This window comes from Canis aureus, chromosome 27 (genome assembly GCF_053574225.1).
Source record: "Canis aureus isolate CA01 chromosome 27, VMU_Caureus_v.1.0, whole genome shotgun sequence".
NCBI lineage: Eukaryota > Metazoa > Chordata > Mammalia > Carnivora > Canidae > Canis > Canis aureus.
The window spans coordinates 17,305,933-17,323,465 of NC_135637.1; the positions used below are offsets into that span (position 1 = coordinate 17,305,933).

Consider the following 17,533-nt stretch of genomic DNA (forward strand, 5'->3'; position numbering starts at 1 on the left):
AATATTAAAATTTGTATGGAGCCACAAAAGATCTCGAATAGCCAAAGCAACCTTGAAAAAGAAAAGCAAAGCTGGAGACATCACAATTCTGGACTTCAAGTATATTACAAAGCTGTAGTGATCAAAACAGTATGGCACTGGCACAAATATAGACACACAGAACAATGGAACAGAAGAGAAAACCCAGAAATAAACCCACAATTATAAGATCAATTAAACTTTGACAAAGCAGGAAAGAATATTCAGTGGGGAAAAAAATCTCTTCAACAAATGGTGCTGGGAAAACTGGACAGCAACATGCAACAGTATCAAACCAGACCACTTTCTTACACCATATACAAAAATAAATTCAAGGGCAGCCCCGGTGGCGCAGCAGTTTAGCGCCGCCTGCAGCCCAGGGCGTGATCCCGGAGACCCTGGATCAAGTCCCATGTCGGGCTCTCTGCATGGAGCCTGCTTCCCCCTCTGCCTGTGTCTCTGCCTCTCTCTCTCTGTGTCTCTATGAATAAATAAATAAAATCTTAAAAATAAATAAATAAATAAATAAATAAATAAATAAATAAATAAATAAATTCAAAATGGATTAAAAACCTAAAGGTGAGACATGAAGCCATTAAAATCCTAGAGAATACAGGCAGTAACCTCTTTGACATCAGCCGTAGCAACTTATTTTTAGATATGCATCCAGAGGCAAGGGAGACAAAAGCAAAAATACACTATTAGGATTTCATCAAAATAAGCTTCTGCACAGCAAAGGAAAACAACCAAAACCAAAAGGCAACCTACAGGGGCAGCCCGGCTGGCTCAGCGGTTTAGCGCTGCCTTCTGCCAGGGGCCTGATCTTGAAGACCTGGGATCCAAGTCCCACATCCAGCTCCCTGAATAGAACCTGCTTCTCCCTCTGCCTAGGTCTCTGCCTCTCTCTCTCTCATGAATAAAAAAAATAAAAAATAAATAAAATAAAATAAAATAGGCAACCTACAGAATGGAAGATATCTGCAAATGACAGATCTGATACAGGGTTAAGATCCAAAACTTATAAAAAATTTATTTTGGTGCCTCACTAGCTCAGTCAATGAAGTGTGTGACTCTTAATCTTGGGGTTGTGAGTCTGAGCCAAGTACTGGGTACAGAGAGGTTACTTAAAAAAATAAGGGCGCCTGGGTGGCTCAGTCAGTTAAGCATCTGCCTTCAGCTCAGGTCATAATCTTGGGGTCCTGGGATCAAGCCCCATGTCAGGCTCCCGGCTCAGTGGGGAGTTTGCTTCTCCCTCTCACCACTCATTTTCTCTCTCTCAATCACTCTCTCAAATAAATACATAATTAAAAAATAAAATCTTAAAAAAATGAACGTATAAAACTCAACACCCAAAAAACAAATGATTCAGTTAAAACATGGGCAGAAGACAAGAAATGACATTTTCCCAAAGCAGACATCCAGATGGCCAACAGACACGTGACAGAATGCTCACTATCACTCACCATTGCAAAAGAAACCTACAAGGAAACGCAAATAAAACCTACAAGGAGCTATCATCTCACACCCATCACAATGGCTAAACTCAGTAACAAAGGAAACAACAGGTGTTGGTAAGGATGTGGAGAAAGGGGAACCCTCTTGTACTGTTGGTGGGGATGCAAACTGGTGCAGTCACTGTGGGAAACAGTATGGAGGTTCCTCAAAAAATTAAAAATAGAACTAATCTATAGGGCAGCCCAGGTGGCTCAGCGGTTTGGTGCCACCTGCAGCCCAGGGTATGATCCTGGAGACCCAGGATCGAGTCCCACATCAGGCTCCCTGCGTGGAGCTTGTTTCTCCCTCTGTCTGCGTCTGTGCCCCTCTCTCTATGTGTCTCATGAATAAATAAATAAAATCTTAAAAAAAAAAAAAAAAAAAAGCCCTAACCGTAACCCTAACCCAGCAATTGTCTTAGTACAAAATTAGGACAAAAATACCAATTCATTCAAAGGGATACATGCATCCTGATGTTTACAGCAGCATTTTCTACCATAGCCAAACTATGGAAACAGCCCAAGTGTCCATCAACAGATAAAAAGAGAAAGAAGTGGTATACTTATATACAATGGAATATTACTCAGCCATAAAAAAGAATGAAATCTTGCCATCTGCAACAATATGGATGGATCTAGAGCATATAATGCTAAGGGACATAAATCAGAGAAAGATAACTACCACATGACTTCACTCATGTGGCATTTAACAAAACAGAAGAGCAAAATGGGGAAAAAGGAGAGGCAAACCAAGAAAGAGACTCTTAATTACAAAGCTGATGGTTACCCGAGGGGAGGTGGGTGGGGGATGGTTGAAATAGCTGATGAAGATTAAGGGGTGCCCTTGTGATGAGCACTAGGTGTACTACTGAAGTGCTAAGTCACCTGAAACTAGTATTACACTGTATGTTAACTAACTGGAATTTAAATAAAAACTTAAAAAAAAAAAGCAGTTTCCGTAAAACAGAACAAGACAAAAACCTCTTTGATCTGATCTGCTTTGAAATAAGGGGCTTTAAGATTTAACCTAAAACCCTGAACTGCTAGTCCTCTTTATTTACACTTACTTTGAGATAACTGTAAATTCACATGCAGTTTTAAGAAACAATACAGAAAGATCCCGAGTGCCCTTCTCCCAGAACCAGAATGCTGACACAGATGGCCAAGGAACACCACAGTTGCCCCACCACCAGCGCTCTGGTGAACCTCTGTTGGCTACTGCTCTTCCTCTCAGCACTGTAGGAGTGAATCGTGAGGACCAGTCACAACGTGGCATAGGTGGCTCACCCTTCTGCACCTTGGCACCATCTTAACAAGAAGTGACTGGGGAAGTTGACAGGTTCCAGTGGGACCCCCAACTGCCGGGCAATTGTCAGGTAGAGCAGGGACATGCTGATTGGGATTCCTGTTCTGCGAATCAAAACCTAAAGGAGAAAAAAAAATCCTTTAGCTTCACGAATAGGAACTATTATTTTCTCATTCCTTCAATGTAAGTTCTTACAGGGCACCCACTGTGCATGAGGAATGATGCTAGGTTTTTGTGGTTTAAGTGGATGAGCATCTGATTTATTTGATCAGGGGTCTGCAGACTGCAGTCGGTGGGACGTATCTAGTCCACTACCTGCTTTTGTACAGCCTGCGTGAGAAGAGTTTTTACATTTTTTAGCATTTAAAAAAATAGTAAAAAAAAAAAAAAAAAAAAAAAAAGTCAAAAGATTACTATTTCGTGACACATAAAAATCACGTGAAATTCAAATTTCCACGTCCATATAGGTTTCATTGGAACACTGCCACATTTGTTTGTTTTTGTAACCTGAGCAGTGAGGATACACAGCAAATGGCCTGCAGAGCCAAAACGTGTGGCCCTTTACAGAAAGTTTGCAGACCTGCGATTTAGGCTGTTCTTCCAAAAAGAATTAAAGGCCATTTCAAGGAAAGTATGTAAAATATGACAGCAAAAAATTAAGGTAGCAAACAGGTCAACAGAATAAATTTGAAAAGGGTGCCAAGGAGGAGGTACAAAAAAACTAAGTATCAATGATATGGCTAGCCAAGTGTCCTCCAACCCTTCTACAGGCCAGTGCAGAAAAAAGACCTGATTAGTTTCACAGTTAGTGTTCATAAGATACAAACTGACCAAGTCAGAGAAACACCTACTTCTATACAGGAAACTATCTCAATGGTTTTCACAATTCCATAGCAGTATCTTTATAGTAAAGACAGAAATGAGTATCGCTGGGCACTGAGAGATGAAAAGACAATGTATTTGCTCTCAAAAACTATACAATTTTTCAGAAATGAGCTTTAAAAATACATATTATTATGTTTTAATATACCCACATTTACCTGGTGCATGTATAAGTTTAGGGCATTATAGTAATCCATCCGGTTCCCCTTAAACTTCAGTTGGTCATAAAGGACATAGTTCATGGCATCCAGCACCTGGCTCTGGAGCTCTATTTCCATTATCATGGAAGATTCACCTGAAACACAGAGATCTACTCTGAGGACACAAGCACTCCCAAAGTTGTGACCAATGTATCCCAAAAACCCTTAACACACAGACATTGGCAGTGCCCCAACAAGACCCAGCAGAAACAAATAATTAATTTAAAGTCTTTCACATTTCCAGGTGAACATGTGGTTGTGTCATTAACTGCTTTTCTGGTGACATAATAGAAACACCCTATAGAATTTCTCAAATTAGCCAATCGCTCTACTAGGTTTTCTTTTGCAAGTACAGCTGGATCCAAAGCAATTCCACACCTGCCTTGAAGGCCAAGCTGGGGTGTCGACTGTTTATGCCCCGAAGGGTTTTGCAAACAAGCTCCACGATGCTGTCAATCTGGGCCTGGATATCTTTGAGGCTGATGTCAGAAAGAGGATTGCAGTACTGGTCAATGTATACAGCACCTGGAAATGAATAGGAATTATTGAAAAAGTTCCTATTTTTACTCTTTTCTTATCAGTTTGTCACTTAGCCCGGGCATCTGGGGCTAAAGTTCTTTGTACCATCCTACCAGATAAAATTCATTCGTGGATGGCAGATATTGCTGCTATTACACAGAGAAGAGCAACACTCTAATCACAAACAAGTTTACAAACTTTTTTTTTTTTTTTTTTTTTTTAAATAAACCAAACCCTATCTCAAAGGTCATGGACTCAAAAAACCCAGCATGTTCCCTATTCTATTACAAAGAGAAATAAATGCCATAAAGGACATCTTTCCAATAACTCTGAAAACATAATGGCTAAGACAGTTCCTTTACTTAAAAAAAAAAAAAAAAAAAAAAAAAGACTGAACGCCCTCAATGAGAGATTTCTACAAATTATACCCATCAAGGGTTAACAAGTAAGTGAACTCTGGAGATAATTGTACTTTTGAATTAGAGAAACAGTGACACTCAGGGAACCAGCAGCAAAGACGTGTACAAGGTACATTGGAGACAGGGTCTCTGGAAAACTCCTGCTCAGCTCTTTACTGTCTTAGGCCGTTTTCTAACCAAATGCCAAAGGGCTAACTTGGTCATTTGGTTAGAAGACATTTTCACTTGGGAAGCCGTATATGAATTTTTTTTTTTTTTTGAGTCATTTTAAATTCAAGAGGTCAGGATCTTGACTCCCTACTCACACTGCAAGGAGTTGGAAGCAGGCATCAAGGGATTTAGACTAGATCCCAGCCTCAGTTTTACCCCTAGCTAGGGAATGGCTCCTACGCTTTCCTGGGATGGAGTTTCCTCATTTGTTGGCTGAAGGACTTCCCCAAAGTGCATTCCATCCTAATGCTCTGATTCCTAGACTTTGTTAATGCTATTAGATTATTCTTGTCAGTCACCAAGGATCAAAACCCTAGAGCTGACTTCCACTTGCTCAACTACTTAAAAACTTCCAATGGCTACCCAGTGCCCACAACACTGATTTGCAGGAGTTATTGAAAACCATATTATTACTTAATATTTGGAATGTGAAAAAGAAATGATTGTCTTCATAAATAAACTACAGAAAACGAAGCCTGTCAAATGATTGAACAGAAGATAGGCTGACTCTCCACTCCAGTACCCATAGAATATCCCACCAGGGTGGTGAGGCTGTTTGATTTTGATCAACTGAAACAGAGTTTTCACTTCTTTTTGGATGAGGACACTTTTACACACTCAGGAAGAGTCTACACCAGACACTGTGGAGAACACAGTGATCATAATAATGTAGGGACAAGGGACACAAGAAATGTTAATGACCAGCTGGAGAACAAAATGCACACACCTGAAACGGGACACTATACAGTGGTTTACTAGTCAATGCTATTGCATGTATGCCTTCTGAGGTGAGTTAAAACCTGCAAGTGTTGCAGTAGTCAGCAAAAACCCAATGGAAGTTAAATTTGAACCGAACTTTCATGGCCAAGTAAGATTTAAGAGGGAATTCTAAGAAAACGGGGATACCACTATTGAAGATATGAAGCCAGGAGGGAAGATAATGACCTGGCTGGAGCAAAGAGGGTGTTTTAGAGAGTAATGGGGAAAGGTCTGGGGTTCAGGGAAAGTCCAAATTATGCAAGGCACTGAACAGCAGGTTAATTAAAAAACAAAAAACAAAAAACAAAAAAAAACCCAGGACATTAGTTGGCCAGAGTGGTGAAAAGGCCAAGTTTCAGGCTGAACTGATGCTAGGTGTCAGCAGCCCTGAGGCTGAGATTGAAGTGCCACTTCGAAAGTGGCTGCCGGAAGTAGGGGTGACAACCTGCCTGACCACAGAAACAGAATGGGGACATGCAAACACTGGAAAGGAAGAAAACTGATGAACTGGTAAGTCAGAGGGGCCAGGGAATGAAAATGAAGGAATGGTCATAGCCGTACTTCACAACCACAATTTATGGCAGTGCTTATGTAATATGCTAGGAATTTAAATTCGTTTAAAAAAATGAAGTCACATTTGTTTTTGTCTGACTTAGCAGGAACAAAGTTATTCCCCTCATTTCTGTCCACTCGACTTCTTTCTCACTTCTCATTATGAACAAGCCAACTTACTAACATGCAAGAACACCTCGGCCTCATTAAACTCCAACCAGGAGAGGTAAAGGGATTTGCTGAAGGTCACACGGAGACAAAACTGGACAAATTTATTTGACTTGGAAATGACGCTTCAAAGCTTGGAAAAAGAGAATTCAACCTCATTAGCTAACTTACTAACCTTGTGCTTTGAACCAATGGTGCATCCTTCCAAAACACTATCTCTTCAGCTGACAGCCAAACATTCTGGCAAAATCTTAGCTCTAAAGTTTAACAGTTTTGCCTGCCTAAATGATCAGAAACCCACTTTTCCACTGTTCCACCTTCAGGGATGATCTCCCTCCTCTGAGGAACAACTTAGCTGCCTGTCGAAAGATCACTTGTAGAGTCTCACCTTCAAGATACGATTCATAGTCATCAGGCTGCTGAAGAAATGCCTTAAGGTTATTTAAAATTTTCTGTTGGCGTAGGTAGTAAAGAATTTTTTTAGCATAGTATTTCCAGGTCAAAGCTTTTCTGGAAAACAAACAAACACATCAATGAGCATTAAGATACTAAAGCCTTTGACTACCTTATTTTTTACTTTGAGCTACTCCTAGGATGCAAAGAGCCTACTTAACAAGAAAAATGTAAGTCGTTCGCGTCCACATAGTACTTTTTATCCCAGAAGCAGACAGCACAATTCAAGACTTTGCATTTATAAGTAACAGTAAGTCATTCGTGCTGAAATCCAAGAAACACTGACCTGTTTGGCTTCAGATTTACTAAAAAGAAATCCAAGAGAAAACTGAAGAGCTGGGGTAGCTGGCTGAGGCTCAGAAACCAGAGGTGAAGTGTCTGGAATCCTTTGCTGGCCCGTGGGCACCTGCTTTAGGAAACTCAGGCCTTGGCCTCCTGCTTTTCTCCTTCTACGCTCACTGCCATGGTGATCTCATCCCGTCTCATGATTTCAAATATTCTCTCCACTGACAGCCCTCAATTTATTTTCCAGTACTCATTGCTCCTCTAAACTCCAAACCTGTATATCCAACTGCTACTCCACACTCCAACTTGGCTATCTGGTGAATTCCTTAGGAGGGCTTCCCCTCCCACAGTCATCCCCCTCAGGGAAAGGCAACTCTGCCACTGCCATCAGGCCGAAAGCCTTGGCGTTCTTGCCTCCTTGCTGGCTTGCTCTCAGAGGCCACACTCACTCTGTCCACCAGTGCTACTCGTTCTATCTTCAGAGTCCACTGGACATGTGAACACTTCTCACTAACTCATTTAAGCCGCCACCATCTTTTGTCTATATTATAACAGCATACTAAATGAGCTTCCAGCTTCCAACGCTGCCCTTCTATAGTCTCTCCTCCACACCGTAGCCAGGGTGCTTCAGTTAACGTGGTTGAGTCACAGCACAAAAATCCTCTGCCCCATATTTTCCAGGGGTTTTCCACCTTGCTCAAAGTAAAAGCTGAAGTCCTAAGGATGACCTAAGAGGTTCTTTAAACTCTGGGCCCCTCAGCCCTCTGACCACAATTCCTGCTACTCCCTGCCCCCACTAGGCTCTGGCCACCCTGGCTTCCCTGCTGTTCCTTCATCACACCTGATGGTGCTCACCTTGGGCCTCAGCACTCTCTGCTCCTTGACTGGAACATTCCATCCCTAGAGATGTGCAATCTGTGCCCTCGTCTCCTTTCAGGTTTTCATTCAAACGTCACTTTTAGTAAGGCCTTCTCTCCTCACCCCAAATACTCTTCTCTGATCAGTATTTGTTTATGGGAATTCCCATCTTCTTATGTAATAAACCATCTTTACTTGGTTAGTGACTATCTCCCCCACTAGAATGGAAGCCCCATGAAGACAAGGCTGTGTTGTTCACTGGTGTATCCTCAGTGCCCAGGATAGGACCTGGCACATAGTAGATGCTCAAATAAATGCTTGCTGAGTGAATGAAATGCTTCACCAGATATTCCAAATGTACACATGGATCATGGGAAACAGGAGGGAGACAGTGATTAGTTTATCTGTGACTTCGGGGAAATAAAGGACTGTCATTCTCAGTAAATGAGAATCAGCAGGGCTAGGTTCTATCAGCCTTTCAATCTTTGAGTTGTAAAGTATGTCAGTCTAGAAAATTTTATGAAACAAATCAGCAACCTAATGAATTAAGCTTAATGCAGGATTATAAGGCAAACATGCTTGTATCCACCACTCAGGCCAAGAAATGACTTCGCAGATGCCCCAGGAGCCCTCTGGGGCCCTCTCTTCCCATCTACAGCCATCACAACCCATACCTCCATGCTCATCTCTGCCTCACCAAATGTACATCCCTGAGCACTCTACACTAGCCCGTTTTGAGGTCATTCAAGTCTTTTTATCCACAGGATCCCCCTCCATCTTTTCTTTCCCTTGCACTTTGTTGAAGAAACCTGGTTGTGTGACCTGCAGTTTCCCACAGTCTGGAATTTGTTGACTGCATCCACAAGGTATGGGTTCACATGCTCTTCTGTCTTCTGAATTTCCTGTAAATTGGATGTAGATGCTTGGTCAGATTTAGATTCCATTTATTTGGCAAGACTACTTCACAGGTGGTAGTGAAGTCCTTCCATCAGGAGGCAATCATGCCTTAGTTGTCCCTTTTGGTGATGTTAGCAGCCACTTCTCCTCAAAGCCCAGGTCCATTAATTCATTAGAGGTCGCAAAGTGGTGATCCTCTAATTCCACATCCTTTCTTCAGTTAATAGCTAGAGCATTTCTATAATGAATAATTTCCCCTCATCTACTACTGGATTCCCCCAATGGCACAATATCCAGGAACAGCAGGATAAATGCTCCTATCTTTCCTTTTATTGTTTTTCAAAATAATAATAATTTAGATTCTTATTATCCTCCATAGGTGAACAATTAGTTGTCCCTGAGTATTATTATGAACTACCAGAGCTAAACACAGTTGGGGTGTTACAACCCATCTCAGTTTACTAACCACACTTCTGTTCAAATCACATCTCTGGCCAATGGAAAAAAGCCTCTCCACATTGGTCCCTGAACACTTAGAACATGAAGTATCGCTTACAACATGAAGTATTGGTACTTCTCTTGATATCTGGTTCCAGACTTCCAAGATGCTCCACCCTTATATTTTTACAATTCCTATATCAGACCTAGAATCAGTCCTTTCCCCAAAACATGGCTTCTTTTGATGGGAAATGGTATATCAAGACTACCATCTGGGTATTAGGGATCATCATTTTCTAGTAGGTTGGTTATTGTTTCTAGACCTTTTAAATGGACAAAAATAGTAAGTCTAGTGTATCTACGTACACACACACACACACACCTACATATTTTTAAATGTATTTCAGGAATTCATACTGACACTTCTAAATCAAATTCACAACTGTATAGTTTTTACCATCTTCTATTTTATATCTCCAATCTTTTCTTCTTCCAGGAATACCTCCCTTCTCCAGGATACCAGAGATGAATTAGAGTATCACCTAGGTACTTGTTTGCTTTATTCCACATCTCTCTCTTTCTCTCATAAACACACACAAAGCCCAGCCACAGAATAACAAGACCAGTATTTTCATCAGCTTGATGAGTACTGAGAACCACTAAATATTTTGGTTATATTCTCCCCTATTCTCTACTCATTTAAGCAACCGTACTAGATCTATACTGAAAAGGCTTATGGCCATTACATACAATACTTTCTACCCTTTTAACTGTCACTTGGACTTAATTCTACAAGTAAATACATATTTAATGCTCACCGCTAGTCCTTGTGTCATTGTCTCTGGTTGTTCTGGTTGTTTGAAGCTCATTTTCTAGCACATTTCTCATGAAGGGCTCAAAAGTCCCCAAGTCCTTGCAAGTTGGTAAGTTTGTCTGCAGCCTTTACACTTGGAAGTCAGTTTGGCTGGATATAAAAATCCTTGGCTGACATTTCTGATCCTTGAGCATCTTAAATATGTTACTCTTTTTTCCTCTGACACAGAGCAACTGTTGAAAAGTCTGATGGTATTCGGATTTTCTTAACCTTATAAATGACTTCATCTTTTTTGTTTGGATGCCCAAAAGACTTTTCTGTCTTTAAAATCCAGTAGGTTTACTGAAACATATCTCAGTGAGGGTCACCTTGGGTCATTTTCTCAAGTAGACCATATGTCATTTTCAACATGAACTTTATTGTACTTTGAATACAATACTGAACTTTATTAACTGTTTATTGTTTCAAATCTTTTTTAAATTTTTTTTTTTAATTTTTATTTATTTACGATAGTCACACAGAGAGAGAGAGAGGCAGAGACATAGGCAGAGGGAGAAGCAGGCTCCATGCACCGGGAGCCCGACATGGGATTCGATCCCGGGTCTCCAGGATCGCGCTCTGGGCCAAAGGCAGGCGCCAAACCGCTGCGCCACCCAGGGTTCCCTATTGTTTCAAATCTTTATTGCAAATGTACTCTCTTTAAAGATCACACAGAACACCATAAATACAAGATGTTTTCACATATCCAGAGATTGGTGCTTCAGCATTTACAGAAAACTATCCTTCCTTCCTATGATTTCCATATTTGCCCAATAAGCATTTCCTAGGAATGAATATGAACAGAGTCCTTCAAGAACACTGGCATCCCAAAATATTTTCAAATGTGAGAGTATTCCCTGTCATTTAAAAATAACACTGTTTTAGGCTCAAAATACATGTCAGGCCCAGAAGTGACATATCTATGACCTTCACTTCTAAAAAGACTATAATAGTGTACTTTTTAACTGGCTGTGCATATTTAGTCATGTTTGCCAATTTGCTACATTAAAAAAAAAATCAGTATTTTGTTGTTATTTAACATTTCTTTGCAGAATGAATTTAAAGATATATACAGGATTCTAAGCCCCTTCACTTTGCTCTTCTGTGAATGTCCTCCTCTGTATCTTTTTCAATTTCTTCTTAGAAATTTAAAAAAATTAAAAAAAAAAAAGAAATTTTAAACATTCTGTTGACATTCTTTAGTTTCTTTGGTCATAAGGAAGTTTATTTTTCATCACAAAACCCTCTGTCTGTATTCTTGCATTGCTTTTCTATTATTAGTTAAGTAGGTCTCTCTAGATTGGACACAGTCTGCTATTTTATTGAGGGATTTTCATTGTGATAATTTTAATATCTGGGTTATTTAATCTTTTGGAACTTAATTTTTGTATATGATGCAAGTTTTACTTTCTTCCAGATGAATATTCAGTTATTTCCAATAACAATCATTAAATATGCCATCTTTTCCTTCTGAATTTAAATATAGTATCTTGTTTCTGAATTATTCTTTGCCACTGATGTAGCTCTCAACTTTCATTTAAGCATTACATTGTTTCAAATATTGTTAGCTTCATCTATGTCCTACTATCTAATGATTCAAGTTTTACAGTGTGATTACTTAAAAATTGTTTTTTTCTAGTTCTAGTGAATTAATTCTTCTTGACATATTTTATGACAGTATCATCCAATTAAAAGACACAAAAAACCCTCCTGTCCCAAAATTTTTTTGGATTCTAATTGGAATGGTACTAGGGTTATGTGTTAATTTTAGAAGAACTGACATTTTTGTGATGGTAAGTCTCCCCACTCAAGGACACGCTATCTTTTATGTTTTTCAATAACATTCAATAGTCTGACCTCGGACATTCATTCCTAGGAACCTATTACTTAGAAATGAAACTACAAAAAAACATCATCCTCTACAATAACACAAGATGGAGAAGAAAGTGGTTGCTCATCAACAAATTATAGTTAACTATAATATATACTGTAAGACAGTATATAGCCATTAACAAAATGAACTTGACTTTTTATCATTAATTCAATTTCCAAAGGTAATGCTGAATGAAAAAAAAAAGACACAGAAAAGCACCTATTTTATGATCACAATTCTGTGAAATAAACAATCTCCCTCCATGACCACATGTATGGATATATATCAGCATGGAAGAACACAGGCTAAACTGTCACCATTAATTACAGGGGTAAAGCAGGGAAAGCCAATGCAAACGGAGGGAGTATGGAGGAAAGGAGAAACAGCATAAACAAGAGGAAACAAAGTCTGCACTCAACATCAAATCAAAACTAAAACAACCAATAAACTTAGTATACATGACACTACGCTTATGTATTTGAAAGTATACACACATATACGTAAAAAAGACAGGTCAGCTTTTATTTTTAAGGCTGCACAATACTGACTATTAGATCATACTTCAATTCATTTATAGATAAACCAAAATAGAAACGGAAAAATGACCTCCGCATTTGAACTCATCCAAGGCCTAGAATAGTGGCACATCTTACCTTTCCCCTACAGTTGTTCCACTGATAGATATTTCTCTCTCTTAAACCCCTTTAAAAACAAGAAAAACCCTACACCTTGTTTTTGAGATATTCCACAATGAGCTCTCTTAAGAAAGTTGCTAAGCTAGCATTCTTATCTTCCATCATTAATAGTTTCCAAAACTTTTAGAGCAGAAAATCTTCATAGGTATGCTAAACTGGAAGCCAAGCCATCTTTTAGGTAAACCAAAAACTAGCCTTCACAGCAGGAAATATGAGCATAAAAAATTTTAAGCAACAAACAAGAGATAATGGATTCTTCTTGATCAGGAGAGATAAAAGAAAGGTTCAACAAGATACCTATAACCTTCATGGCCAAAGTTAAGATTATTTCTTAACAAAATTGAGAAATTGAAAAAAAAAAATTGAGAAATTGTTAAAAAAAAAATCATTCAGTAAATTAAGACATGCCTAAGAAATTAAAAAAAAAAATTCAATCCATAACAGACAAATTCAGTGATGACAGGTAGAAAGTGGTTTATATTACTAAATGATATAATAGATACAAGTGCCAAGCATAGTATTTGACCAGTAGTAGGAAAAAATACTAATTCTCTTTTCTTTCCAAAAGGATTTCTGCAAGGTTTAAGTGTCAATTGTCTCAGTGTATTTACATTATTTACACAACAGAATTTTTCAAAACTATAACTAAGGCAAGACATGAAATATTTGGAAAACATATCCCAGAGTTGGGCCACATACAAATTACGGCAGTTAATTCTGGGCATTATTATAAGAATGAACAAAAAACCAATCCCTGCTAAAACTATGACTTACCTTCCTTCCATATTTAGGATACACACCAATTCATCCTCAAAAAATATCTCTGGTCCCTCAAGATTCTCAATGTCACTAAAACCGTTACAAGGGACCTATGAAGAAGACATATAGAAACAGGCCTCAATAACAGGCAATAGTCTGTCACTCTCACACACAAATCTGAGTTGCAAACAGAGATGCTCATGTGTGTGAAAGTGGTAACAGCTGTCCCACACTATCCTGCACCACCTACCATGGGTGGAAAGTAACATGTGGAATAACAATAATTTGTTCCGATCTTACTGTCAGTTGTAAATTAGTGATATTTTCACAGTCTGGAATTCCTGAAAGTGAATACTCCAGCGTTCTAATGTAAAGGAAAATAGCTCTGAAACAGGATTAGAAATACAAAATATCATAATTTACAACAATGATTTCAAGCAATTTATGTTGTACTCAAGTAGGAGTAGAGGGCCAGAAAGAGAAGTCTAGTACTTTGGGCAACTCACTTAACCCACTGGGCCTATTTTCTCCTCTATAAATGGAGGCGGTGGTACCAATGAGCTTTAAAATTCTATTACTTCTCCCACTTTGTTTTGAAAGTACGCAGGAAATTTCATGTCAACCTGTATGCATGCAGAGAACACAGGAATATAAGGATCCTGAGCCAAAGTAATCATCCACCCACAGATCAATCTTAAGTATATTCCTGCTATGTTCAAAGTCCTTGACATATTTCTAATTAGGCAGTAGTACAGGGAAAGAGGGAGCTAAGGAAAAAAGACAACAATTCATCATTATTAGACAAACACACAGGCTGTTAAAAATGCCACAAAACCAGCTGGACTAGAAGTAGAGGTTGCAAACTAGTAGCCCATGAACAAGGGCATCAAATACATCTAGCATCCAAATACATGTGTGTGCAAACACATCTGTACAGGTTTAAAATCTGATATGAATGCTTTTGGCCAGGGCATGGCTTACCTAGAATAGAACATAAATTCTGTCCATCCTAATATTAACCAACGCTTATTTATAGAAATTACACTGGGGGCTCCTGGGGGGCCCAAGCAGTTAAGTGTCCAACTCTTGATTTCGGCGCAGGTCCTGAGATCAAGTTCTGCTTCTGGCTCTGCGCTCAGTGCCCAGCTGGCTTGCCATCCCCTCCCGACACCCTCCACTTGCTCTGACTCTAGCTCCTGCTCTCTAATAAAGAAATAAAATCAAAAAAAAGAAATGAATTACACTGGAGGATATCTAGCTTTATTTTCTACAGGAGAATAAGTTCAAATTTGTCCAAAGTTCAGATTTTCCTTTCAAAACTTGAAAAGCCTTGAAAATGTTTCTCATGTGTGAATCCATGAAATGACATTAATTAAAATTAGAAAACAGGAAATTAATCTGGGTGCCCTGCTAGTTCAGTCAGGACAACATGCAATTCTTGATCTCAGGGTTGTTAAGTTCAAGCCCCATATTGAGTGCAGAGATTACTTAAAAAATAAAATCCTAAAAAATAGAGAAAGAAAAGAGGAAGTAATCTTCAGTAAACCAGGATAGTAAAAAAAAAAAAAAAAAACAGGATAGTAAAATAAATCAGGGGCGCCTGGCTGGCTCACTCAGTAGAGCATGTGACTCTTGATCTCAGGGTCCTGAGTCCAAGCCCCACACTGGGCATACAGTTTACTCAAAACAAAACAAACCTCAAACCCAATAAATAAATAAATCAGACCGGCTCTACTTCTAGACCCTCAATCAGAAATAAATTTAAAATATTAGTGTGAACTACTTCCCAGAATTACAAAAAGTTAAGACTCATGGCCTAATACAGAAACTCCTGAGATACTTTGTGGGGAAAACAAAAGCAACAACAAAAACCCGGGCGTTTCAGCAATATTTTTAAGAACCACAAAAACTTATCAGGGTTAAAGAATACTAGATAATTTAACAGAGGGAGTAAGAATTCTTATTTACAACAGATAGCTTCTAGTTCTGTTATCTTAAGAAATAATGCTATTCACTACTGGTTTAGAACCTGCAAAGCCAGAGAGAAGAAAAAAAACCGAATGAGTTTCGTCAACCCTTCTGGGAAAACAACTGGGTGAAATCTGTAGTGTTCCATCCCTGGTGATCCCTTAGCTGAAGCGGAGGCTGTAAAAAAGATGTTTAACCTCCTGAGAAGAGACAAAATGCTGATCCGGATCCCCTCTACATTGTGCTGTGGGTCCCTCCCTCCCTCTCCACCCCCATTCTCTCTCTCTCTGGCTTTAGAAAAAGTAAAGCTGGCAGGGACAAATGGCTTCGTGTTGCTGGAGAGGAGGACACAATGACTCTTGCGGCCATCTAAGTGAGTCAGGGATTGGGAGAGAACTGAAAAAGGGCTATCAGAAGGAGCTGGATGAGCTAATGCCTACGGGCCCGGACACACACACACACACACACACACACACACACACACGGCTACCAGGCAAAAGAGGGGGGCGGGCGGGGCGGGGGCTACATCAACAGATCCTTACGTGCTCTGAAAAGAACCTCTTTGAGAATGAGGCTACAATCTTCCGGGCTTCTAACCCAGCTTTTTGCCGAACTTTATACTCCTCCAGCCAATTGACGTAGTCGGTGGGGCTGTAGTGTTTCATAAGGGAAGGCCACCTACAAGGAGAGAAACACCCTCTCAGCTTCACGGAGACACTGAAGGCGGCCTCGAGAAGCAGGGGCAGCAGGGGCCCCGGCGGGGGACCCAGCACGCGGCTCGCGGCATGACCTTGGGGGAAGCAGGCCGAGGAATGCGGAGTCTCCACTGCCCGTCTAGGAAATGGGGGCAGCTGCAGCCACAATAACAGTGACGACCGATCGCGCCTCCCGAGAGCCGGGCCCTGTGTCAACGCTCCTCACGCATCATCCGTGTAATGACCGCAGTGAAACACGGGTCTGGCGATCCCCGCGTAAAGTCGATGAACGAGGCTCCAAAGAAAGGGAAGTGCCCCCCCCCCCCCGCAAGGTCATCCGGCAAGTGTGCGGGAGCCGGATTTACCCGGGTCCCACCCCGAGATCCGTGCTGCGGGCCCGCGGCCGGGATGCTGCGTCCGCCTCCCCGGCTGCGGGCGAGGAGCCGGCGGCGCGGGATCCGTGTCGGCGCGCTGGCCCGGAGCCGGGCACAAAGGAGCGCGCAGGGCGGCGGGGCGGCGGTCCCCGCGGCGTCGCGGTGGGTGCACGGCGGGCCCGGGCCGCGCAATCCGGGCGGCGGCGGGGGGCGGCGGGGGCCGGCGGGGAGCCCCGGGCCCGGGGCCGGCGGCCTGGAGGCCTTTGTCTGCGGCCCGCCGAGGGGGTCGGCGCGGGCGGCGAGGCGGGGGCGCGGGCGGGCCGCGGCCGGGCCCGGGGGGGGCGGGGGCGGGGGCGCGGGCGCGGGGGCGCGGGCGGCGGGCTCACCTCACCCGGAACTGCTCCTTCCACACCTTCCCGCTACTCTGGCACAGCTCGCGCAGCCGCCGGCAGGTGCTGGACACGCGGCCGATGTCGGCGGCCGTCAGCGAGCCGCTGCACAGGATGTACTCCAGCACCTCGCCGGGCAGGTTGACCAGACAGCTGAGGCCCGCCGCCTCGGGCGCGGCCTCCTCCGCCAGCGCCGGCACCACCTCCATCGCGCTGTCGACCGCTGCCGCCGCCATCTTGTCCGCGTACCTGGGCCCGCCGCGCGCGCGCGCCAGGGCGCCCCGCCTCGCCCCGCCCACCCGCCTCGAGGGGCGGGCTCGGGGGTAGCCCCGCCCCCTCCCCGTGGCCACACCCCCTGGGCCCGGGCCGCGGCCGGCGGCTGGCGGAGGGAAGCGCGTTCTTTCTGTTTTTTTTAAATTGGCGTTCGATTTGCCAACATATAGCACAACAGCCAGCGCTCATCCCGTCAA

General features: G+C 41.9%; 1 protein-coding gene across 3 annotated transcripts in view; it reads right to left on the reverse strand.

Moving 5' to 3' along the window:
* Positions 1-17,325, reverse strand: part of FBXO21 (F-box protein 21) — a 46,708-nt gene extending 29,383 nt beyond the window's left edge. For 2 of the 3 annotated variants that reach the window (XM_077875804.1, XM_077875803.1), the window contains exons 1-7: positions 17,061-17,325; positions 16,148-16,283; positions 13,653-13,747; positions 6,915-7,036; positions 4,278-4,424; positions 3,858-3,994; positions 2,799-2,935 (exon numbers count right to left, since the gene is read on the reverse strand). In XM_077875804.1, the coding sequence (XP_077731930.1) occupies positions 2,799-2,935; positions 3,858-3,994; positions 4,278-4,424; positions 6,915-7,036; positions 13,653-13,747; positions 16,148-16,283; positions 17,061-17,299 (1,013 nt within the window). In that variant the 5' untranslated portion in view covers positions 17,300-17,325. Of the gene's footprint in view, positions 1-2,798; positions 2,936-3,857; positions 3,995-4,277; positions 4,425-6,914; positions 7,037-13,652; positions 13,748-16,147; positions 16,284-16,395; positions 16,569-17,060 lie in introns of those variants that run through there. The other variant, XM_077875805.1, reaches the window with a different exon arrangement.
* Between the last annotated feature and the right edge of the window lie 208 nt (positions 17,326-17,533).